Here is a 27755-nt window from a genome sequence, read left to right as displayed (position 1 = left end):
CAGAAATATTTAATTTTTAGAAACGAATATAATGTCTGGATTATCAAACCTTGGAACTTAGCAAGATCGATTGGTCACACTGTAACTAATAACTTAGATCAGATAATTCGATTATCAGAAAGTGGTCCAAAGGTGCATAATGTTTTTTACTCTTTTTTACTAATTTTAATGTGCTTTTGTTTAAACTAGTTAAAAATTTTATTAGGTGTGTTGTCATTATGTTAAAGATCCTGTGCTTTTCTACAGACCAGACTTAGATTGTTGGGTAAAGTTTGAATTCAGGTTTCAACTTTATGTTCGAAGTATCAATCCAACTGTTGCTTTTGCTCATAAAGTTATGTATCCACGGTTTGGAAATAAGTAAGACATTTATATATATGTGTATGTATATATATATATATATATATATATATATATAGAGAGAGAGAGAGAGAGAGAGAGAGAGAGAGAGAGAGAGAGAGAGAGAGAGAGAGAGAGAGAAAAGATATAAAATATAGTTTTTTCTTTGCTATTGGAGTTAATGGGGAAGAAAAATGGTGAAAATGAATGTCATTTAAGTTTCTTCTTTCTTCCTTTATGCTTAACAACTTACTGATTAAAATTTATGAATCAGAAAATTTTTTGAAAATAGTTTTTCAATTGTCTATAAACCATTTATTTGTGTATAAACTATTTATTTATTTGTAGACCATTTATTTGTATATAGACCATTTATTTGTTTATAAAATATTTATTTTTGTATAGACCAATTATTTGTGTTCAGACCATTTATTTGTGTATAGACCATTTATTTGTATATATAGACCATTTATTTGTTTACAGACCATTTGAACTAAATAACTTCACAGAATACGAGCGACATTGGACAAATATGTATGGTAAAGAAATGAAATTACATGATGTAAGTAAAAATCATTTTTTTAACATCAAATTAAATAAAGATTTATGATCGTAGTAACAAATTATTTTTTCCAGCAAATATTATTCTAAGTAAACATTCTATAATTTTTAGGAAAAAAAATTAAAGCTATTGTTTATTTCATTTTTATAAGAATTTGTCTTTAATTTCTCTCTTTGGTGACTACCTCCCAAATCATAGGTTATAAAATGTGTTACTATATTATATTTTGTACCATGTACACACATACCATATTTTGTATGTATGTCTTGTTTTGATTGTGAGAACTATGATGGTGCCAATCTTTTATTGAAAAATGCAGAGATTTGCAATGTAATTAGCATAATAATCGATTTAAAATCATTTTTAAAGAGTTATTTAGATGTTCAAATTTATATGAACTTCTGAAGAAATAACTCTGGACTTATTGGTTAAGGTTAGACTCTTAAACTTCAGAAAGAATAACAATTTATTTATTGCTTACATTCTTTACACAGACAATTATTAGTGTCTAGTATACAACACTAGAAAAGCGTTTTTTTGATAACCAAACACATCTATGCGGCACAGTTGGATGAAATTAATATCCAAAAAAAAATTCTGAATGAAGCTTTAGAAAAGAGAGATGCTATCTTTTATAAAAAAAGTGATGCCAAATGTGAAATGTAAGTTGCAAAATTTAGTGCCTCAAGAATAAAGATCCCTATATGTAATATCCAAAACTTGCATTAAGCCTTTTAATAGAAGTAAAGAAGATGTAAAAATATAATCTGATATGTAAAGAAGTACCCAGAGATGAAAAGAATTCAGTGGTGTAATGAAATAATAAGAGCTACTTATACATTTGAAAAATTTTTCTACTGTTAATTCTAATTTTCACAATATCAATCTTTTTATTTTTGAGGGAACAAAATAATTCAGTTTTTATTGAAATTTAGAGAAATAAACCATTCAGCCATTCAAATCATAGCGATCTGAATTAACTTTTTTACAAAGTAGTAAGAGTGATAATTTATCGAGATTGATGTTATCAGCAAAATAAACTATAAAATTACTAATAGAATGAGAAATATCGTTAATATATTCAACAAAAAGATTTTTGCTAATCTGTGGTGGCGTTTAAATAGCTTCATGGCAAAACATGCACAAATGAGCGTTAGCATTAGCAGCTCTAAGTTTGACATTTGACAATTAGATTAAAACCGTAAGCACAGGTACACAATATTTATAAACTTCATTTGAGGATCCATCAAATCCATTAATCAAATCAAACTGAATACAATTTGGAATAAAAACCATTCATAACCATGCTTTGTTACCATAATAATATAAGATTCTTTTTAATTAGAATCTTGTGGTCATCTGTATCATAAGTTTTTTGGAGATCAACAAAAGCCACCACAAGCAAATGATTATCAGTTACACTGTGAATCAATTTAGTAATGCTAATAAGAGCATGGTGAATATAGTATTCCATTAGTTTTATAATTTCTTTTCTGTCTGTGACTCCTACTTAAAGAAATTATCCAGTGAAAATGGAGTGGAATTCTGCATTTTTCTTCTAGTGATAGTGATTTTTACAAAAACACATTATCTCTTTTTTTGTTTTTGCTGACGCTGCAATTAAACTGGATTTCTGGTTCAGATATCTTTGTTTTTCTTTTTTTTTTAAATTTAACTCACCTTTCCAAAGGGCTGCTACAGTCAAGAAAGGCCACTCAATTTATATTAAAAATAAATTTGTTTGCAACTCTCTCTCAGCCCGAACCTTTGAAACACTTGTTTGACAAAAACGCTTTATATAAACATTACATAGATTTTTCTAGAAAATTAAAAACTTGTAGAAATTCTAGAAAGTTTTAGAAAGTTCAAAACAGTAAAGAAAGAACTAAAATGTTATAAAAAGTTGTAAAAAGCTGCTACAAGTTCAAGAAAGGTCTGGAAAGCACTAATAAGTTATGAAAAGTTTCAGAAAGCTAGAATAAGAAATCGGTCATATTAGATATATAATTATTTCATGTATAAATTTATATGGAATAATATAGTAAAAATTTAGGACTTATTTTGTTGTTTTTAGACATAAGTTCATTAATTTATGGTTCAGGAAATACTTTTTCAGAAAAAAATAAAGTTTTAACCATTATACCCACTCAATGGAAAATGCCTTACAAAAAACCTTATTTATATTTGCAACGTAAAAACTCACCAAGAAGAAGAAGGATATTATTACATTGGGCTCAGTGAGAAAACTTTCAAAGACAGGTGGTATAAACATATAAACTCTTTTGTTTATGAAAGTACGACCAACTTTACTGAACTTTCGAAATTTGTGTGGGTAAAAATAAAGCTTTAGAATCTATGCTAAAATGGAATATTCTCAATCATTTAGTTTTCACTATATTATTTGCTCTACCAATTATATAACATGTTGTGTTGAGCAGTCTTACTGGAAATATTAACACAATTCCTACAATATATATATATATATATATATATATATATATATATATATATATATATATATATATATATATATATATATATATATATATATATATATATATATATATATATATATATATATATATATATATATATATTTTCAGAGAATATATGTTTATATGTTTCAGAGAACTGCAAGCAATGACATATGAGTTTATTAATTTTATTTCCATTTGAATAAATGTGAATAAGCAGAATACCAGATTCTAGGGCACAGAAAACTCATGCGAGTCCATTGCACCAGGTTAAAGTCACAGCATGGTGTGGATAACATCAGATAGGGTTATTGGGCCCTTCTTCTTTGAAGATGCAAATGAAAATGCTGTGACTGTAACTGCTGAGAGATATCGAGACATGCTAGCGAATTTTGTTCAACCTCAGTTAGCAAACATGGCAGGGTATTGGTGGCACAAGATGGCAACTGCACATACCGCTAGAACCAAAATGCAGTTGTTAACTGCAATGTTTCAGGATCGGATAATCTCTTGTATTTCCAATTTTGAATGGCCTACACGTTCTCCTGATTTGACAGCACCAGACTTTTGTCTTTGGGGATATTTTAAAGACAAAGTGTATGCAAATAAGCCACGAACTATTCAAGAACTTAAAGCAAACATACAACAGCAAGTTCTTTCCCTACAACCTCAGATGTTAAGAAGTGTTATGGAGAATAGCTTAGAAAGAGCTCGACTTTGTGAAGCCGAGAATGGAGGCTATTCAAGAGACATTATCTTTCAGATAATATCTCTTAAATAGCCTCAAGTCAGAACTAACTTACAGACTCTAAACTTTGTAATAAAAATAGAATTAAATAAATACAGTCATTTAAGAAAAAGTTATTTAATTTCTAAAATGTAAAGTGACTTATGGCCCACCTTGTATATATAGATATATATATATATATATATATATATATATATATATATATATATATATATATATATATATATATATATATATATATATATTAGTAGTACTACTAATATAATTGCTCTGTTCTTTTAAGAACATTGAGCACTCTATTGTGTAGAATACTTTTTAAAGTTGTTTAAATATATATATATATATATATATATATATATATATATATATATATATATATATATATATATATATATATATATATATATATATATATATATATATATATATAGATATATATATCTGTGTGTATTAGTTTTGCAACTTGGTCATTTATATTTTTGTAACATGTTTATTTATTTTTGAAGTTATGTGAAATAAGTTATGAAATAAAACATATTTTATTTAACTTTATTTCAACAATCAAGTAAAAATTGAAATTTATTGTTTTACCATAATTATATTTCTTTATCACAATTTTTTTAAATTACTTTTCACAATTACTGTTAAGGTACACCATGAAGATATGATTGCTCAGTTTACAAAAATGTATCCTCAACTTACATGGAGTGAGATAGTAGTAAGGGATTTTATTTCATTATTAATAAGGTTGTTTTTACGGTTTCTTATTTTTAATGTTAGCGCTAGTATTATTCATGTTGGTACTTGTTGTTGTTATTATACATTATTATTATATTATTATTATTGTTATTATTTTTATAACTATATTGTTTATTGTGTAAAATATTATAAATTTCATTTTTGCTTTTTTTTTAGAAAGATATACACCGTTGCATGCGTGAATTAATTGATGGTGCATCTGCATTGCCACCTCCTAAAGGTCTTGGTAGAATGAAACAGGTTAAGAGTCTGCTGTTAATTGTTTATAAAGGATTTTATTTCATTATTAACTTTATATTTTTATTTTTTTATTTTATGTTTTCATTTATTTACTCTATATTTTTTATTTATTTACTTTATATTTGTTAATCCTTATGATAAATATAAAAAAGAATAATAAAGAAAATGAATGAAACAATTCTAAAATAAATAAATGTTAGTAATCAAAGAGTTTATGTAAAATTTTTACTTAACATAATATATATTATATATAGTAATACCATATAATATATATATATATATATATATATATATATATATATATATATATATATATATATATATATATATATATATATATATATATATATATATTATAGCAATTAAGTAGTAGTACACTGTAAAAAATATCGCGCCAAGTTTTCTAATGAAACTGGTGTCATGAAGCCCAATTTAACATGCAACTTTTAGATATTAGGTGTGCCATGACATTTTCTAATTAAAGCAGTCACGTAATTTTTTTAAATTTAGTTTGGTGTGACATTAAAATTTTTTATTTGTCATGGCACATCTAAAACACTATCATGTAGCATGTCACTAAACCCAATTTTTCATGCCACAATTAAAGAAATTAAATGTGGTGCTTGAATAAATAAATAAAAGTTATATGTTGTTTGTTTTAAAAAAGACCATCATTAAATATAAATAATAAATTTTGAATTGATTAAGTGTTTTTAGTCTAGGCCTCGAATTTTATAGTTTTAAAATATCAATATACCACAATACTTTTCATAAGACTTGGCATTTTTTTAGCCAAATCTAAATCATATATAGTAACTGGAAGCCCAGGATGAGAGTTTCTCCAATTATCAAATGCTGTATTATATAATTTCATTGTCCCATTTATTATATGGTCCAAAAGTTGTAGTTTTTCAGATGCATGTGGTAGAATAGTCAAAACGTGAATTACCTATTATCTTTACAAAAATAAATTAATACAACTGTTTGATGTGATTTATGAAAATTTTATACAGTAAAAACAATAATTCTCGTAGAATCATCCCACATGATTTATTATAACTAGGTCCACATTCTACTATTCTTGCTTCCAATTTTTGATCAATGAAAAGGTATCAATGTTTTAAGTGTACTGAAGACACTTGAAACTTGCTTGATTTCTTTGCAAGCTACTAAATTCCTAACTTGCTCTGGACCAAAATTTTACTAAACGTATAAACTAATAGCAATAAATCTTTTAATAAAACTGTTGAAGTTTGTTCCTGTTGAAGGCAATGTTCAGCACAATAGCATATTGATATTCAGCAAATGCATATTGATATGCAAGTTGTCATACTGTTTTGGGGGCTTTTTATTTATTTGTTATTCATAAAGTGTGCTTGTCATTTTCTTCTTTACTAGAAAATAATTGTCTGAATTATGAATTTCGTTAGTAGAATTTTTCTTTTTTTTTTTGTACATATCTTTTTTAGAGAGATTAAAATTTTACTTTAGCAGTTCCACAAATACTTTTACTTTCTAAAACATTTTTCACAGCTAATTTTATATTTTCTTTATCTATCAGTATTCTTTTCCGAGGACTTTCTATTGTCTTATATAATTTGAAAAGAAATAAATTTCAAGATACATATGTTAAAAAATAACTTAATTAAATAAAATAATGTTAATAGTGAGTTAAAGCTATCATATAACATTGATAAAGGAATAATTAAATAAAAGTCTAAACTTACAAAATATTTGTTTATACAGCAACAAATACCTTTTCTTAACCATCATGGCTTTGATTATCTATTAACTATGACACTATTGCCGAAAATTGTTGCATGTCTTATAATTTTGCTAACTAAAAGTATGATGCATTTAATTTTTCCATAATTCTTGTGTACCTCCCATAAAGAAGAACTTTCCTCTCTCTCTCTCTCTCTCTCTCTCTCTCTCTCTCTCTATATATATATATATATATATATATATATATATATATATATACATACATACATACATACATACATACATACATACATACATACATACATACATACATAATGTATAGAGTAAAACCGGGTCAAACCGCACACTTATCAATAAAAATTAAATTGGTTTTTTTTTTTTTTTTTTTTTTTTTATTATATAGGTAATAAAAAACTACATAAGATAATATAAATATATGTTAAAATAATAATAATTAAATTATCGAAAATATTAAATGCAAAAAAAAATAATTGCCGATACGGTGTGTAGTTGGAGTAGGTGCTGTGGCGGCTGTTGAAGATGATAAAGCTGTGTCTGAGCAAAATGGTGTAGGTGCGGCCGAGGCTGTTAAAGTTGATGAAGGTAGAATGAACATTTGTGTGATTGCTAATGCCTTATGATTTATGTTGTTTTTATTAAGTGGAAATAAGCCAGTGTACTGGAAACCAGCGATTGCAAGCAAGCGTGTAAAACATTTACCACTCTCGTACAGCAGTTTGAGCAATGGTGGAGAATTTTGTTTGAATCTAAACTCTTACATTTTGAGTCTTTGTATTAATTTGTATTAAATTTTTTTCCATGCTTATTTGACATGACAATAGACACCTCTATCCAATGATTGTAGAACATGTGAAGAATGCTCTGGTAGACAAATCAAGTTTGTATTGTGTTTTTTTGCACAGCAATACCGCTTCCAAAGTTATGTGAGTTGTATGCTCATCTAATACTAAAATATGAATACCGCCAATTGCTCAGTTTCGGGCATAAATACTTCTTTCAGCTATTCAATAAACGTATTGTGCTTCATCCAACATTTCGAAATGTTTGGTGCCAGCTGGACCACCTCTTGCCCAGTCAGGACGAAAGTTTCTTTTGGCTTTGTACAGGTAGAATTCCCTTAAAAATGCATACCCCTTAAACATTACACGTATAAACTTTCAGCTCTGGACTCCACTAATGTCAATGAAATTATTAAACAATGGTTGAATCAGTATCTCTAAACATCCTAGATGACAAATTAATTAAAAATTTACTTCTTTTAAAATTTTAAAATCCTCAAAGAGTGAATGCAAATCAAATTTTTAGTATTAAAAATGGTTCAATTTATGCATTGTGACCTCCTACTGTTTAATAATTTAATTTTAAGTTTGCAATAATCTTATTTCTAGATAATGTTACACTTGTTCTAATCCACCAATGTAATATTACCTAATTTACAAATTCTTAAAGATGTTTATTTTGCATTTTTTTCGCAGTGTTATGGATGTAGTTTTTAAGGGGTCACTAGCCTTAAAATAGAAAATTTAGCTTTTAATACAATCACAATGTATATTTTGAATAATAGGAAATATGAAAAATGATAAGAAAAGTATAGATTTAATACAATAACAGCTTTAATAACAGTAATTACTATTTGTTGAATAACATAAAATGACAAAAAAAAAAAATGAATACATAAAAAAAACATTTCTTCTAAAAAAAAACTTCTGAGTCATTAAGATTTAAAATATTTGAATCAGAACCAAAATAGAGTGTTTTTTTTTAAAGAATCAAAAGATGATCCTGCAGATGCAGGGAGAATTATTGTCGGCTTTTTGTTATTAATGCAACAAGCCATTTTAGTACATACAGATTTAAGAATGGAATGACATTGCAAACACTCTTTTAAAGATTTTGCAAGACATTCTTCTACACAAGAGCATTGTGGTTTGCAACAATAAAACAGTTCTTTATCGTAGAGCTTATGTTTCTCTTTCTCCTCTGAATCATGATTTTTTTTTCCGTTTTTCTCCTTCGAGAGAAGCCACTTTTGAAAGCACATCTTGAGCCTCTATAGATCCATGCACGTTAGTGACCCTTGTTATTTTTGTTTGATTAACCTCCTTGGGTTTAACCCGGTTTATTAAAAGTAAACCGGCACTTCTACTAAATTGAGGCTTTTCTCATATGATTCCTCAATGAATGGTTGTTACATTTCATACATTGATTTCCAATATTCGGCTGAACCATACCTTCCTTTTGTTTGGGCGACTTTGGATTGTGACCTTGGAGTTGTTGCCAAGGATATGTATTTTGAAGTCAAACTTCTTGTTTTCTCAGGAGTAGAAAATTGTAGAGAAACATCAGTTTGATCAATAATGAGAGCTGTTTGTTCAAATTTATCCTGTTGCATATCATGAACATTAAGACCATTCTTACTTATACCAACTCTCTTAGCAGGTGCTACGATATTGGATGCCCAATTGTTCCACATTGTTTCTAGGATATTCATGAATCTTTCTCGATTTATTGTCTGGAAAGAGGAAAAGAGTTTATAACATTATAATAACATCTCGCGTGTTATTATAATGTTGATGGAGCTGTTGATTTGGTGCTTGGTCTAGTAGCTGTGTGACTCCAGTAGTATCAGGCAGAGACACAAATAAATTGATTTGCTTTTCATGCAAAAAATTAGGAGCTTTAGAGTCAAACCACGACGAATGACCATTTGATAGAAGCACAACTGGTCTATACTTTGTTCGGTGAGATGTTTATCAAGTTTCTTATACGCAACCAATAATGAACAGTTATCTTGGGAACCACTCTCTGTTGTGGAAATGATCAAATGTTTGATGTTACTGACAGCTTTTTATGGTGCCATCTGGCTCATTATGCCTTTGCTAGCAAATATTACCTGACACAATGAAACATCTCCTAAAGTATAAATATTATATTTCACTTTTTAAAAATATAATACCATAAAAGCCACAACTTTAGTTGTGAAAAGTTGTTTCGTTGGCTCACCTGATAATGAAACAAAAGGGTTTATAGTTATGCATTCCCTGTTTTCGCGAATCATTTTTTTTTGTCTCTCCTTCGCCAGCATAAGCTAACCCAGTGGCAGTACCATCTACACCGTAGTTGACAAACTGTGGTGTTTGATCATGATTAAAAACTCTTTCTGTTGCAATATCACCGACCCATACATCATTTTTTGTTTTTCTATAGTTCTTCTTTATAATACAAGCAATCAGTTCATCAGCTAAGGCATCTGGGATAAAAATAGTTGTAAAATTAATAATATAAGTTACATAAATTATCAGCGTACAAAACATATAAACTTATTCAAGAATAAAAACCAAGTTGTAAAACATTTGAGAATGAAATTGAAAATAGATCTTTTTATATTTAGGCTAAACTAAAAAAACAATATGTGATAAAAAATGTGTACCTAGATGAGCTGTAGCCATCTCCCTAGTATAATTTAGGGCTCTGTTCATTTTAACTCGGCCTTGTCTCTTAATGACAATATCATCATGTTCAGCATGCCATCTTTTCCAAAATGATTTCCAAGTCTAAATAGTTTTGATAATAAGGTTCAGTATTTTACATCTATTTAATATCTACGGTACCCTTGTACCTGTTGGGATGTTGATAAATTAGTTTAAAGAAAAAACTTACTTACCTTCCATTTTGTAGGGCTGTTTTTGCACTTGGTGATAGTTTTATAAACTTTCTTCCATCTTTTATTTTTGTTCAAATGATCTCTGATTTTCAGCACATCTAAAATAATTTCAGAAACTTCTTTCTTAGAGAGTCCCTGGTGGGCTCTGTTTTTGTTTCTGATAAAACAAACTATTTCCTCTCATCATCTCGATGTAACCCTCTGAAATGTTCCTTTTTTACATTCTTAACTTTGCCATTTAATCTTCTGTCTAATGTACCATGATCTTTAATTAAAGGAAACTTTCCTGTTTTTAATGCTGCCTGTCCTTGTTTTTTATTTTCTGTACACCAATCTACTGCCGCTGATATTTGATTTTCTTTAGCTCTTATGTCCTTTCTGTAAACTGTTGCTTCAGCTCAAGTTTCTGGCTATGTCTTTGTTCTACTTCATTTTCTACCAACAGAATTCTTAAAATTAAATTGGGGTTTTCCCATACCATTATTTTATTTAAACACTAAAAATAAAGAATATACATACTTGATTAGAGATTATGAGCACAAAATGAACAGAAAGGTACCAGTTATAACCATTTTACCATTTTTTAGTTAAAGAAGATCAGTATAAACATTCTATCCATTCCTGGCTATTCTAAGTGAGCTTGTGGAGGCATATTTTACCTAATGTAATGTAATATTTAAGGGGGAAATCATATAGTTTTTCAGGGACTTTATTAGCTAAAATGCAATTTTTTGTTAGACTTGGTTAGCAAGCCTCCTTATATATCATACTACGCTGATTTCTGATATAAGAAAAAAATTTAGAACTTTCAGAAATTTTTCATCAGTATAAATGCAATTATGTTCCTTGTAGTTTTTAAGGGGAGTTTTCAAAAAAATTCACTCTGCTAATTCTCACTAAATATGGCAAAACAAGGATAACAACTTCCAGAGAAGAAAACCCTATAATAGGTATTTTCAAATCACAAAAAAAAAATTCAAATAGTTGACCTGTAAGGGATGTACTCCATTTTGAAAACTTATGTAGTTTTTAAGGGAATTCTACCTGTATATCACAAATGGTGGTGCAAAATGCCCATCAATTGTTTACAGTATAATGATTTCTTTCATTGTTACCAGTAAGTTTAAATGCATGTCTTATCTCTTTTTGACACACTACGGTTGCTTTGCTTTGATCACCCGAAAAACCTGTTTCATCACAATTTCAAATATATGACCCAGAAGTTATACCAGTCTGTTAATATTGCTTGGCGATATATATTAGTAATATATAATTATATTTTTACATAACAATTGATGATTGATTTTAGCATGACAATTAAAACTTATAAGTGGTTATTATTGTGTTACTAAAATGTCTAAAGTAATTAAAACTTTATATTTATAAATATATATATATATATATGTATATATATATATGTATATAGAGAGAGAGAGTTCTATAGACTGTTGCATTTAGGAATTTCCGAAGAAAAAAAATGATTCTTACGCCAACACATACGTCACTTTTAATTACTTTCGACTTTCGTCCAACATTTGCATGTTGTCAGAAAGTTAAAGCCATTAATTTAATTACAAATTAATCGTTTTTTAAAAAAACCGCAAAAATACAAATTTAATTGACTGTTTCTGAATGTTTTTAACAATATAAATAATATTTTTATTTTTATTTTTTTTAATAAAATGTTTTTATTATTATTTTTTTTACTGTAAATCATACGCGGAGTGTTGCTACATTGACTATCTTATAGCCTGACTCGCAACAAAGTGCTGCTACATTGACTGACAAATAGCCTGAATCGCAACGGAGTGCTGCTACATCGACTGAGGGTTAGGTTGGGGCAGGCAATCTATCAATTAATAAAAAAAAAATTCCAGTCTTGCATTTTAATTTTTACTTTTTGTCAACAAAATACGGGAAAAACTTTCTGACAACATATAAGAGTTCTATATATATATATATTTTTGAGCATGGAACAGAATTTATTATTATATGACATTTTAGCAATATACTCTCCGCGACATAAGTGCTGCTAAACTTTCATTAGTCACACAACTTTTAGCATTTCTTTGTAGATGTTTAAAACTGGCAAAAAATTGAAACATTTTGATGGTACATTTAAAAAAATTTTTACAATGTAGTAGTTGTAGTTTACAGTCATTCGTATTTATGCAACAAATATTTATATTTATCAACCAATCATCATTAAATCATTAATCTTGTGAGTTATGAACTTCAAATTCTTGGATTAGATTTCAAATTTATAGTTTTGACTATTGCCATTTCAGGTTTCATTTTGAGTATGCAGATTTCTTTATATGAGTCCAATACAAAAGTAAGACAAAATTTTGACTTATATCATCAGGTTTTAAACAATTTTTTTTTGGTCAACCTTTTATTGACCAAAAAGTTTGCCTTGTAAACTTAAGTAAACTGAAGCCTTGAGGCTTGTGTCATTGTAAATTATTTTTGAGAGTAACCTAACTAACTTTTTCCAACTTATTTATTTTTAATTTAGGTTTATATTTAAGTAATGTTTACAAAAGTATTAAAAAAGGACCTTTTAATGCAAAACTTATAAAGTTTTTAAAGTTTGACAAGCAAGCATAGTTTGCACATGTCACATGTCACATAAGTGTGACATATTTCATATAAAAGCAAGAGACTTGTTAAGCTATTAAAAACTGTGTTTACTTATTTTATAGTGTCGTGCATTCTATGGCATTGATGTTATATTAACATGGAAAGATAAAGGTTAGATTTTTTTAAAAAACTATAAATAAAATGTATCAGTCTCTTTATATAAGCCTTTTGTGTATGTGTAGTTTTTGTTGTTTCAAAGTTAATTTACTTTCAGAAATTATAAGTTACATTTTCTTTAAATCATTAAAGAACATCTTAGGCATATTTCTCAAAAGGATGGGAAGGTGTGGGGAACGCTTTATGAAGATTTTTGCACTTTACTTCATTCTTTTACCTCTTCTCTCACCCATTAATTTCTAGCTATCTGGACTTGATAGCATAATAACTAGACTACCTGGACATGTTTGATAACTGGGGGAAAAAGTTTGTTTCAGACTTGTAAGCTTTTAATTGAATTGTAAAATATTTTATTTGAAAGCATTTTTAGATTTTTTATCCATTTGGAAAGTTTCATAAACTGTTCTGTTAAAGAACATCTTGATTGTTTAAAGTTATTAGATTTAGAATAATAAATTTAAATAATACATAAATTTTTACATTTGAAGTCTGTAATTTAGACTGTTGTATCACATCAAAAAGAACGTCTCATCTATTTTTATACAATTCAACATAATTTAAACCAACTAATTATCTTAATATTTACAATAATGTCTTTATAGTATATACAAATATGTCTATATACATATGCAATTATTTGCAAGTAATGCAAATCAATCATTAGCTTTAAAACAATCATTAAATATAATTACACTTTTTCCTTCCCCTTGGTCATAACAACCATCTCAAGGACTAAAACACTCAGGAGCCGTCCTTTCCCACATGCTTCTTCGTAACACTGGTGTCTTGTTTGTTTTATCTCCAGGCAGCACAATGTATAATTCTTCATCGTCTTCTGGATCCTCATTTAAATCATTGTCACCTCTTACTTGTCCAAGATCTTCATTTGAATCTTTGTCAACTCTTACTTGCCTTAGGTCTCTTACATGTCGACACATTTTGTCCACTTCTACTGTTTGCTCCGAGATTATCCCTGTAACTATTTTGATCTTATATTGAGAGTCACATCGGTTATCCGGCAGTTTAACCCATACTTTAAGTTTGAATTTATTGGTTATCTTATTATAGGAATCATGTGCGTTCTTGTTGTTATCAGTTCCTCTTACTTTGATTTTGTATTGATATAACTTATTTGCAGGTGCAGTAGAAAACTTACAACCATCTTTTGGACTAACGTTATACCAATAAACTGCCTCCAGTATGTGGCACAGAACTCTCTTCACTGCTCTTTTGACAGTTCGGTGACATCGTTCTGCAATTCCATTTCCAGAAGGTGCATAAGTGCACCTGAATCAAAGTTTAACATTTCATTTATTTACAAACTGCGAAAATAATGTGCTTCAAAATGCAGTATCATTGTCCGTTAGTATTTCATCCGGACCTCCTCGTTTGAGAAATATCGCTATTAATTCTTGAATAATACATGTGTTGGTTAATGTACATTTGATATCTTAACATATCTTGTACATGTACATGTGATATCTTAACATATCTCATGTGATATCTTGACATATCTTAAAGATCACATACATGTGATCTTTGAGATATCGCCATATTGCATACCTTGTAGGTCCACAGTCGATTAATGTAAGATAGTGCTGCCCCTCTTAATGAGTTATGTCCATGCCAAGTCGTTGCCACATTCTCTTTACTTCTATTTCCCATTTCGGCCATTTTATTGGACTTGGATCAATTGATTGACAGGCATTGCATTTTTCAAACACTTGTTTTACTTCTTCCTTGCTTACTAACGGGTTGATTTTACGAACGAAGTACAAAGTTTTCTTCACGCCATAATGTCCTATAGATCTATGAACGTGCTCAATTTTTTTGGAAGATAGCGAAGTACTAATAATGACACTTGCTGCCATTTCAGAGGGTTTATCAACCAATCTTAACTAACTATTGGGCACTCTAGTAAGAGCATCGGCCAAGTTAACTTCCGAAGCGACAAGCTTAATATCTTTGGTATTCATTCACTATATTTGCAATATTCTGGAGTCTTCTTCTTATCAGCTTTTTGTTTGACGCTTTTGTCCTCAATTTAAATTTTCCCGTGCGTGCATTGGTAACCCAATGGAATGCCGCTTTCGAATCAGTGCAGATGTGCAAAACTATTTTCCAGTTAAGGCCCATGTTTAGTCCTTTAATTACTGCATCAAGTTTGGACATGTTTATATGTGTTGTGTCATCTTTTCATAACCAACAAGCGCCTTCGATTATATTGCCATCAACCTTGACAACCAAGCCTAGTGCTATTGAACTAGCATCTACCTAAATTGTTGCCTCGTTACTAAGGGTCTGTGTCTCGTAAAAAATTTATTTCAATACCAATACCAAGACAATTCCATTATAGTTTTGAAATGTTTTAAGGCATATCAATACTTTTTCAAAGTGGTCTTGTTACATAAAAATAATTTCAAGAAAATCAAGACTTGACAAGACTTTTCAAGACCAAAAATTAAGTCTTGAAATTGTTTTCTAAATTACAAGACTTCGAGTGCGTTTTTCTTTTAAAAATTTGGAAAGGAATTAGTTTTTTTCTCAAAATATTTATTTATTATATTTTTTCACAAAAAAATCATAGAACTGTTTTCAGTATGTAAATGTTTAGTTTTAACTTAAACTGATTAACATTCCATATCACTGATTAATGGTTGATGAATCAGTACTTTACCCAGGGATGACATTATCTTCATATATTTGATATTTGCTCCCACAAAATTCCACGTGGACGACGCATGGTTTCATTTACTGTTTCTTTGAAATAAAATACTGAGATAATTCAATTTTTGCGTTTAAATTTGGCTAGCTACAGAACGGAAATAGATGCAATGTTATTAAAAAAAGCATGTCTATTTAACTTAGTTATTATATATTTATTTAGTTATTTAGATTATTATATATTCTTGCTTAAATGTGCACGGAACTAAAACTCTAATGTTTAAAAACATAAGAATCACAAAAATAAATAGTATAAAAGATAATTAACTTAAATGTTATTATTATGTTATTTATTTTAAATGTTTTATTTACTTATTTAAACCCTGAATTTAAAATTCTAAACTTAATTTTTATGTTCTTAATTTATTGATTTTGCATCGCTGCGCTTAATGTCTTCAAAAACGTGACGTCAGTTTTTGCGAACTTAAAACTATTTAAAATACGCATAAAAATAAGAAGAGTGAGTAAAAATTTGGACAAAACACTTCTTTAATTGAACTCGTAGTAATTACACCGGTTAGTTTGAACTTTTGCTTTCTCGAACAACAACAGTTGTTTTACTTTGCTTCAGTCAAAGATTTATTTTGTCGAACCATTTTCCTTAGTTCTTTGGGGGTTTGAGATATTTTACTGTACTACTTTTTTACTTTCCTAATTGATAGGGATTGACTATATCTTACCCGTCCAAACGCCAGAACCCGACACAGATTAACTAGTCATGACCATTTTGTATACAGATATGAACTTAACATTAAGCTTCGAATATATAACAAATATATAACGGACATACAACGGGTTTGAATGTGAACACGGTATAGCAAATCTTAACTGAAACGCATACGAATATTTTTAGAAAATTTGCAGTAAAAATCGCGTTTTCATATATACGGTAATTTCCAAAAACTCATTGGAGATATTTGTATATATATATATATATATATTTATATATATATACCCAGCGGGCATTTGTTTTTAAAAGTTACGTTACGTACAGAAAGTTTAAAAGACATTTAAAAAACGTTTAAAAGACATTTAAAACGTATTTTTTAAAAACAAATGCCCGTTGGGTATAGTTAGGCAAAAAATATATATATATATATTTTTTGTGTTGACAACATGTATAAGAGTATTGTAAAATGTTATTTCTTGAATTACTAGTTATTTTTTAAGGTTGGTCTTGATTCATTCAAGACTTTTCAAGACAAGACTGAAATGGTCTTGGTATTGTCTTGTCTTGTCTTGCTAAAATGAGTTTAACAAGACTTTTTATTTCAAGACGCAGACCCTTACTCGTTACTATAAACACTCCAAATTTCCTTAGCAGCATCGTCATTCCGTGTTCTTTTAACCATATCGTTCAGCATTTTTTCCAGAAGTTGCATTTTATTTTTTCGTCTCAAGTTTTTGTCAGGGCGTTTGCTGTTCTTTTAACATACGATGAGGCTACACGCAACCAACCACAAGCTGAAAGATTTCCTGTCATTCTTCCGCACAAAGAAAAGATGTTATGTCTTGTTAGCGTTTTCGGAATTTCACCAAAATCATAATCTCTTCTCCAACACAACTTATTGTTTTCCATTTCGACTTGTAAACCTAGAACTCTTGCTCCATCGGATAAGCGGACCACTGGCTTACAATGAAGCCCACAGATTTCCAAATGATCAAGAATGCGTCGAACAGGTGTTATGACTTCATTATTAAACATATCATCAATGTATGATGACGTTCCTTTCCAGATTGTTTCGCCTTGTGATAGCACTTTGTCCAATACCGCTTTCATTATGACTGGTGCACCGTTAGTCCGAATCCCAAACTTGTTAAACAAAATCTTTGTCCACGGAACACAACAGTTTGGTAAGCCCAGAGTTTCTCATCGATTTTTAGTTGCATGTAAGCTGAAGATAAATCAATTATTGAAGCATTTTCTCCAAACTATCTTCAGTCTTGAAGTTTATCAGCACGCGTATCTGTGTTCGCAATGAATGCTTCAATAAATGTGCTCAGCTCCCTGAAGTCTAATACTGGTCACACTTTTCCTTTCTTTCGCTGCACCACTGCTATAAGAGGAACCAAACCCTTTATTGGACCGTGTTTCTTCAAATCGTACTTTTGCAGCTATTTTTTCACTATCCACCCTTCAATTTCTTTTTTGTAATCGTGTTTTATGCCAACAGGGATAGTGTGTTCAGCAATCTTATTCGCTAGAGTTTCAGGTTGAGAATTATTATTCCATTTCCACGCAATTATCCGTTCTCGATTTTCTTTCTCAAACGAAGCTGTGAAATCTCGAGCTATTATATTCAAATTACTGACATCTTTTGGAATATCACTTCTTAGTCCAAGTAAACATGATTCGTTTCTTCCCATAAAACAAACATCACAAGTTGCAGATATTGATACTCCACCAAAAGCCACTATCCCATCCATACCAATCAAAAAACAATAACCAAGTGGTTTGAAGTACTACAAGTGCTTCCGCAAAAACTTCATTTCCATTTGGTGTGACAATTCGAGTTCGGCTAACGCCTTCGCACTGTTGTTGTTGTCCATTTACAGTTACCACGCTAACTACTTTCTTCGTAATTGTTGGCGCACTTTTTTTTATAAATGATGCAGCAGGTACATCCTGAGTCGATCAACACATCCCAAAAAACGCCGTTAACGTCCAAACGTATTGTAGGTAACGCCATTATTGATTGCTTAAGGAGAGAACTGGCGCAAACATCTTCTTCTTGGCACGTTTTTTAGACACATTCTTGATATGTGTCCTTTCTCTTGACACGAGTAACACAAAACATTGCTTGGCTCCCGTCTTCGACCCGATTTGTTTCGATTAATACTTTTTCGTAGATGACAATCTCTTGCAAAACGATTGGGGAGTTTACATTCATAGCAAATTGGTTGCGTTTGATCTTCAAGCGACCTTGGTTCAGCACGTCGTTTTGTTGCAGCAGCAAAATTTTCATTTGTTCCATCATTCCGTTCTTCAATCATAAAGTGCTCTTGCTCGCACAAGTATTTGTATAGTAGTAAGATCATCCATACGAGAACTTGATCTTAGCATTCGTCGAACTTCCTCAGGGAGCCCAGAAACAAAGGCACATGCAATTGCTCTATTTGGTAGCCTACCAATCAGCGTAGATAATCTTCGCAGTTCCGCAAAATAAACATCAACTACCTCTCTGCTTTAACTTTCTTGTAACGAGTTGTTCGTAAGCCGTAAATGCATCAATGACAAATGCTTTTAGCAACGCCTCTTTTATCCGGTCAAAATCTTCTTTATCAGTTTCTGCTAAATGTTGATATACTGCAAATGCACCATTCGTGAGACGGAGGGGAACAACACTCGCCAGATCCGTTACACCAATTAGTTTGCATACCAGTTTAACCTTTTTCCAGCCATTCTGCAACTGATTGTTGATCGTTTTCACTCCGGAATTAACTTTAAATCAACTTTAGTCGACATTTTAGCCGAATATGTATCACATCAAAAAGAACTTTTTTAAGTTGAGCGTTAAACGCCTTCTCTATCTTAATACAATTTATATACAAACTAATTCTCTTGATATTTACAATTCTTTATACTATATACAAATACGTCTATATGCATACGCAATTATTTACAAGTAACATAAATCAATCGTTAGCTTTAAAGCAATCATTAAATATAATTACACTTTACATAGACGAAACCTTAAACTTTAAAGAAAAATAGTTTAAAAATGATGTTAACCTGCGTTTAAACATGCGTTTCTCCAATATAAAAGATTTTTAACATCTTTCTTTAACTGAAGCTTTTTCGTGTCATCTGTAACACACTCTCTTTAAAAATTCTTCTACTCTTCCTGTTTCTGTTGAAACTGCTGAAATCTTTTTACATCCTGATACACAGTCATATGCGTCTTTACACTCTAAATCTCCAAACCATCCTAATCTTGCCTAATACACCCTTTCAGTCACTGTTCCTAATTTCTGTTTAAGATCATCGCTTTTTTTTTATCTACTTAAGCCATCAAATCATTTTTTTGTTTATTTATTGTTTTTTGTTTGTTTTTTTGCAGAACACACTTCAGTTCAGCCTATATTAATGGAAGCGAATTTTGCTCCAGACAATTGGCGGGCTTGTCGTGTTGTACCGAATATTATGAATGAAACTTATCAAGTGCTGTTTCTGGACGAAATCCCTGAAGCTATGGTTTTGATTTAAAAATGTAAAAATCTGAGTGACTTAGATTACCCTGCATTATAAGTTACACTTTTTATATTCCAAAACTGTTGTATTTAATTTATTAATAATAAAAAAAAGTCATCCATATCTGCTTTTTAAGTTAAGGAAAGAAGTCTAATTACTTTAAACATTTACTGTAGCGACTTTATTTTTTATTTACTTTTCATGAATTTTTATCTAAATTTACTCTATAAAATTTTAAAGTTTCTACTTGAAGAAAAGGCTTTTATTTATTTTTTATACCATTAACAGGTGATGACAAAAAAATATATTCAAATTGAAACTAAACACGTGATCAAGTTATGCACGCGAAAATTACAAATTGGTTATATATAGTTGTTTTTTTAATCTGGAAATCAATTTTTTTTATTAAATTGATCCTATTAGAAAATATATAAAATAAATAATTTAATTCAAAGAGTTTTTATGTGGACATGTGTGCAATCCTTATCATGAAAAAAATCACAAGAAAAAATTTAAACATTTTATACTATGTATTATTTCTGATTGTGTTGAAAAAAGAATAGGGATACCTGAAGCCCGGTGTCATGTTAATATTTTACTCCGTTAAAAATTTACAGCGCTTGTTTTTTTTACTGTCATCAAGTAAAGAAGAAATGTTAAAGTTTGTGGGAGGGGTGTGTAAAAATATACATGTTTTATATAATTAAGGGTACTTCAATTCATCTTCCTATGAAACTTTTATTATTTAATGCATACATTTAATGATAGTTTACTTTCCAGGCTTGATTCTGATTCACTTTTTTATGTAAAGTTATGCATTTTCCTATATTCTTAGCATTAAAAGATTTTACATTTAAAAACATATATCAAATAAGTTTACCAATAACTGAAAGCCGTAAATTATTGACGTATATATCTGGCGGATGGGTTCAGATATACTTCCAATAGGACTGTTAATACTTCTAAAATAACATGAAAAACAAGTGGAATCAGCAACATTTTATTTCAGTACAAATTTTTCTTGCTTTAAAGTTTTTAGTGACAAAACAACATTAAAATGGTTATTGTCTTTATTTTCTAAAAGAATAGTATGAGATGTTAGTTGGTCAAGTTTAGTAGAAGCTGGATATTTTAGCCATGTTAGTTTTTGTCCTGTGAATGATCACACCGCTATATCAAATTCGATAAGATTTGCAGTACCAAGAATCTTTACATCTGTAGCCCATATACCATCTGCGGTCATACCAGTTATCGGTGAGATAACTGTCCACGTCACTACTTAAGTATCCTGATGAGAGACTGGAGCAAGATTCTGTTGTCATATGTTTCTCAACTACATCGTGAACACATACATGTTGACATTCAGAACCTGACAGCAAAAACAAAATTGCTCGAAAAAAACAATATCCATCAGCTTTGCATGCATCCATTTTTTAGTAAGATTTGGCATAACAAGTATTTTGAGAGAAAGTCTTTCAGCAAATTTTTGGCAAATATCTTTAGATATTTCATTAGGTTGAGGTGGCGTTGAAATTCATCTTTATCACCACATTCTGAAGATAATTCAAACATTTTTGAATTACTTTCCTCTTCAATAAATGGTTTAAGATGATGTAGAGAGTATTTTTTTTTTTGCAATGTGTTATTCCCTTTACTGTTACTTAATAAGCATGTAGAATTTGATAAAATATCAAGAATCTCATATGGACCCAGCCACGAGAAAGTCATTTTTGCACCTTTCCTATCATCTCTTTTAATATTTTTTAAAAGTACTTTCTGACCAACACAATACTTTGTTGCTGTTGCATGCTTTCTGTCATTGTCAATTTTTGTTTCTTTTGTGAACAAACAATACTGTTCATGGCTTTTTCTTCAATTTCTTTTTTCATTTCTAAAGCTTTTTGTAAAACCTCTTTATCATATACAGGATGAGTACCCCATTGAATCATGCACTTTAACACGTAGAGCAAAAAGGATTCCATCTAAAACTGACACCCAATTTTAAACATTTTTATTTAAGACCATAATGATTCCTTTCTTAATTGTTTGGTTCTGTCTCTCTACAAGGCCATTGTCTTGTGGATGGTAAGCCGAGATTACATGCTGCTGAGTACCTGTCATGTCATGTAATACAATGGATATAGAGTTTACAAACTTCCGACCTTGGTCATTGATTTGTATTTTAAAACAATCATGTCTGCATATAACCTTATAGAGAAAGGATGCTACTGGTACTGTTGTTTTTTTGCTTAGAGGTTCAGCTTTAGTCCATTTAGAAAAAAAATCAATAAGAACAATCACAAATTTGAATCCATTCTATTCAGGTAATTGAATTAAATCCACACCAATTTTTTCGAAGCATATAAATCAATGTGAGCGATGTTTTCTGACATCGCTCACATTGATTTATATGCTCTGTGATATCCCCACTATTAAATGCCAAAAAATCTTGAAGATATTTGCTTTCTAACAGCATTAATGCCAAGGTGACTGGCTAATACATTAGCTTTCTCTGAAGTTCCTAGACCCTCATAAACTTCTTTAACTATGTTTAGTTACTCTTCTCGATCTATTACCACTATCACCTACGAGAAACAAAAGTTTGTTTTTAGACATTTATATAAAAACAAAAATTAGAACCAAAATAATGTTTTAAATAATAAATTTTTTTTTGAAATTATGATTTAGTTAAAAAGTTTTTCTCACCATGCAAATATTTTTTTTTTTGCAATACATCAAATTGTTGTCTATAATTGCAAAGTTTTTTACATTGCCTTTTAAAGTTTGCCTTTTTTCCTCTCTTGTTTACATCTTCTGGAAACTTTTTGTCTTTCAAATATTTCCTGATATCATGAAAGTAAATATTTTTGTACATCTTAAAAACGCCAAAAACTGGATATTAAAAAAGTAAGTAAAATAATAACGATAGTAGTAAAATTCCAACGTTGAATTTTTACTGCGCAGTAAAATTTTAACGTTGGAATTTTGCTGCGTAGTAAAATTTTAAGTTTTGGTCGCTTTTTTTTACGAATTTAGTTGGGTATTTGACACAATTCAGTCGGGTAAATTTTAGTTTGATGACTTCTTTTTTAAGGCACCAGTCGGTACTTTTAAAGGATTAACCCCCTCCCTCCCCTCATTTTATTCGTAGAATCTTCTCTGTTTGCAGGGAATCATTGCAGTTGTTGTTTTTTGTACTTCAACTTTCTATCATTAATATTCAAATAAATTAAAAATGAAGTAATAAGTACTTATTTACTTACTTAAAGTACTTGATTATTTTTAAAAATTACTATAAAATATTAGGTCTAATGTTTCAAAGTAAATTTTTAAAATAAAAAATAAGTTTTTAATTTACAAAAAAATGCTCAATTAAGAGTAGAAATAAAGTAGAAAAATATTTATCGAAAATTTTTTTCTATCATAATTTTTGCTAGAAAAAAAAATCTTTTTATTTGAGAAAAAATTGTGCATAGTTTCACTCTATTTAGTATTCACTTTATTAAAGTACATAGTATCACTCTATTGATTGATACTAAGTACTCTTTTTTTAAAAGTTTTTTTTTTTTACTAAAATGTTAGGTGACAAAATTTTCGATTAAATATATTCTACTCAATTTGTACTCTTTATTTCGCATTATTTCGTAAATTAAAAAGTTTGAAATTTTTTCCAAAAAAGTTCGAAACTTTGAACTTTTAAAAAGTTTAAAATGGGCAGTCCTATTTTTCTTTTAGGTTTTAATATTAAATTTGAACGAAATAATAAACAACGATTTTAGTGTTTTTTAACTGTTCTTTTTTAATTCTTCAAATTAATTTAAACATTTTTTCACTTTAAATAAAAACAATTTTATAATCAAGTAAAAGTGATTACTAATGTGAGTTTTTGGGGCAGTCTTTTAAAGTGTGGCGTGGGCCTGTTGCATGGAATTCAAGGTGGGATGGACCAACATATGTACTAAGAAATAGTAGAAATTGTCATGCTGCCATATGCCATACCGAGGAAAACCTCTCTTTGGTTTGGAAGTTCCAACAAGACAACGCCCTCAAGCACACTGCCAAAAGTGTTAAAGATTTGTGATTTAATGCTAATAAGATTGATGTTTTGGAATGGCCCGCTTAGTCACCAAACCTAAATCCGATAAAAATTTGTGAGAGGATGTTGACAGAAACATAAATTGGTTGACCAAAACAGTTTTAGACCGACTTTGGATTGAAATAACGACATTAAACCTGATGCCAAAAATTGATCTTGTTAATAGGCTGTTGTTGTCAAGCCTAAAAAGGATGACCTACTAAATATTAATTTACCTCAGTTTCTTAACTATTGATACAAAGAACTTCCACGATTTTGTATTTAAAGGACAAAATAATAATATTTTACACGGTGTTCTATTTAAATTGCTAATTTTATACTTAAATAAATTATTTATAAATTATGTACCTAAATAAACCATATATAAGTTATATACCTAAATAAATCATTTATAAATTGTATACCTAAATAAATCATTTATAAGATCGTATTTTTTTTAACTTTAAGTAATTTTCTTTTCTTACTTATGTTATCTTCTAAAACTAATATTTTACTAGGCTAAAAAAATTTAGATCTCAAAACTCAGATCGCTGGAAAATATATCATTACATACTGAACATCGATTTGTGCTGCTTGTTTTGTCGCCGCTGTACAGAATATCTTTGATAGTAGGTTTGTCGCCGCTGTATAGAATATCTTTGATAGTAGGTTTGTCGCCGCTGTATAGAATATCTTTGATAGTAGGTTTGTCGCCGCTGTATAGAATATCTTTATAGAATATCTTTGATAGTAGGTTTGGACCTGGGTATAACATATTGTTTAATTAAGGCAAATTTACAGAACACAAAACATCAAAAAAAGCTCGTACCTTTGTTATTTCTTTTTCTTCTATAATAACTCGGTTATGTAGAAGATAATCTTGGTCCTTCAAAGCGGGTTATGATGTTCTTTAGTAAGTTGAACTTGTATTCGCGGGCCTTGGTATTTTGATCACTGTCCTACTGACGAATTGAAATACGACGTTTTCTGCATTTGTTGCATACAAAATTACTAATTTCGTGTTTGCTTGTATGCTTATTTATATATATATATATATATATATATATATATATATATATATATATATATATATATATATATATATATATATATATATATATATATATATACATATATATATATATATATATATATATATATATATATATATATATATATATATATATATATATATATATATATATATATATATATATACATATATATATATATATATATATATATATATATATATACATATATTACTTTCGGCATTTAAAGAAGCAAGGTGTCTTTTTATATTATAGAAAAAACTAAAGCATAAAATAATTATTTTTTTAAATATGGTTTTTAATTCAAAAAGCGACTTGAAAAAGGACCAACTACAAAACATGACACCACGAACAATCGAGACACCACGAGTAATCGAGGCGATATTTAACTGTTTAAATTGTGACATTACATATGTAACCAAAAAATTTTTAAAATATAGAGGAAATTTGCTCTCATCCAAAAGATTTAATTATCAGAAACATGAACCAAATTTCAAAAAACTCATTACGTAATCTTCAAGAACGATTGCATTGTGTAAAAATACCCAGCTGTTGCAAAAAACGTATTTCAAAATACGGACGAAAGGCCTTTTTCACTCGCTGTTTACAAACCGCAACTTTTAAAAGGATTTGCGATTGTGGTAGGTCAAACCCATTCGATCACAATTTTACCACAAATAGACAACAAAATGATTATAAATGCCAACGAAAAGCCAAAATCGTAAATTCCAATAACAAATTACACGCATCAAACACCAAAAATGAAGAAAATAACTTTTTTTTAGTGGATAAAAATATTAAATTTAATCATCAAACACAGATTCGGCCGTTGCTAAAAAAACATAAAGTGTCTTTTCTGCGCTTTCTGAAACTTTTTGAAAACAACCAATTTTTGTTGGAGCAATAATATTAATGAAGACAAATAAGGAACCACCTCCTATCTGTTACATTGAATTAAAAAAATGAATACAACAGATCATACAAAATTTCCGTAAAAATATAACCATTTGTTTAATTTAACCCTGCTCTAAAGGATAAAAATATGACATATCACCATTATGCACCAAATGCATCTTACATAGATCACGTAGCTTTCTTAAGGTATACGTCTCTTTTGTATTCTAATCGTTTCGTAATTTCTTTTTTTATCCTAAAATAAAAATGATCATTTATCAGTATTAATTGAAATTAAAGTTAATGGACAATCTCCTTATAGAAACATTCATAATATAACAGACGATTGTAGCATCTCAAACTAGGCATGGGAAAACAGTGATTTTTTAAAAATATATAATGATTGCCTTAATACTAGTTTGAAATATCACAACCTTACGAATAACATTTATGATCTAATCAAAATCTACACTGTTTTTACAAAATTTGCATCTGAGCCCTTAGCTATTTCTTATTCAAGAAAAAACCGTCTTTGCATTCAAAATCATGGTGGACTCCTAAGTTAATCTGTAGTGAAAATATTTTTTGCAATTTTTAAACAAGCCCTAGGATGCCTTTGGAATCTAATCAGAACATAAAAAGAATCCGAACTGTAAAGCACTATAATAAAGAGAATGCTCTTCACAGTTTACATAAAGAACGCAAACTGTGAAGGACATTCTATAAGGGCTATGAACAGTTTTTAACTTCACTCATTGTTAACTGAAAAATATAAGATTTATTTTTTCCTAAAATTAATTTTTTTTTTTTTTTTTTGCTGAGTTTATCAAGCATAAAGATTATTGCTTTGTATTTATTAAATAAAAGTATTATTAAATAAAGGTATTATAAACTATAAAATTGAAGTTTATTAAACATCCCTCCAAAGTAAAATGTGAAACAAAAATTAGCTCCAAATATTTTGTTTTAACTTTAAACACAAAAACTTGCTCCGGGAGAGGTTCGAACTCTCGACCTTCGCATTTCTATGTCGATACTGACTTATAAGTACGACGCGCTAACCGACTGTGCCACCGGAGCTTGGGTTCTATAAATAATTGTTATAAATTATACTATAAATTTTAGTTTTTCATATAGTTCAATTTCAATATGTACCACAAATCTTGCTTTTACCGCAACACTTACTGCGGCGTATTTGGTATTGTATTGCTAATTTGTGTGTGTTTGTATTACATAATAGAATCTTTTACAACATATAAAATCCTTATATTCAAGATTCAAAAATGCAAGATTCAAAGTCTAGATAAAAAAAATAAGAAAATGAAATACAAAGGTATCTAATGAGTGACGGATCCAGGAATTTTTGGTGGTGATTGGGGTTATATTGAAAAATTTTTGTAATTCGTATCAGATTTGCGTCTCCTAAAAAAAAAAGTCTAAGATATTGTAGGACTTTCAGATTCTGTTGGAGGGGAGGGGGATGCGTACCACAACCCTCCCCCTGCCACTGGGACCGTCACTGTATC

At 29.3% G+C, this 27755-nt stretch overlaps 1 protein-coding gene and 1 non-coding gene across 2 annotated transcripts in view; one reads left to right on the top strand and one right to left on the bottom strand.

The window, feature by feature from the left end:
* LOC100214039 (tubulin--tyrosine ligase-like protein 12) overlaps nt 1-20329 on the top strand; it is a 41659-nt gene extending 21330 nt beyond the window's left edge. The window contains exons 10-16 of the mRNA XM_065788695.1: nt 21-132; nt 206-360; nt 823-901; nt 4773-4841; nt 5039-5122; nt 13238-13286; nt 20078-20329. Coding sequence (XP_065644767.1) covers nt 21-132; nt 206-360; nt 823-901; nt 4773-4841; nt 5039-5122; nt 13238-13286; nt 20078-20223 — 694 coding nt within the window. The 3' untranslated portion in view covers nt 20224-20329. The remainder of the gene's footprint in view (nt 1-20; nt 133-205; nt 361-822; nt 902-4772; nt 4842-5038; nt 5123-13237; nt 13287-20077) is intronic.
* Nucleotides 20330-27216: 6887 nt separating this feature from the next.
* On the bottom strand, nt 27217-27309 carry trnai-uau (transfer RNA isoleucine (anticodon UAU)). Its single transcript is given in 2 exon segments — nt 27217-27252; nt 27272-27309. It is a non-coding gene; the product is annotated as a tRNA-Ile (tRNA).
* Between the last annotated feature and the right edge of the window lie 446 nt (nt 27310-27755).

Source organism: Hydra vulgaris, chromosome 01 (genome assembly GCF_038396675.1).
Source record: "Hydra vulgaris chromosome 01, alternate assembly HydraT2T_AEP".
NCBI classification, from domain to species: domain Eukaryota; kingdom Metazoa; phylum Cnidaria; class Hydrozoa; order Anthoathecata; family Hydridae; genus Hydra; species Hydra vulgaris.
Note: the sequence above shows the minus strand (reverse complement) of the source record. Positions and strands in the feature narration are given on the sequence as shown.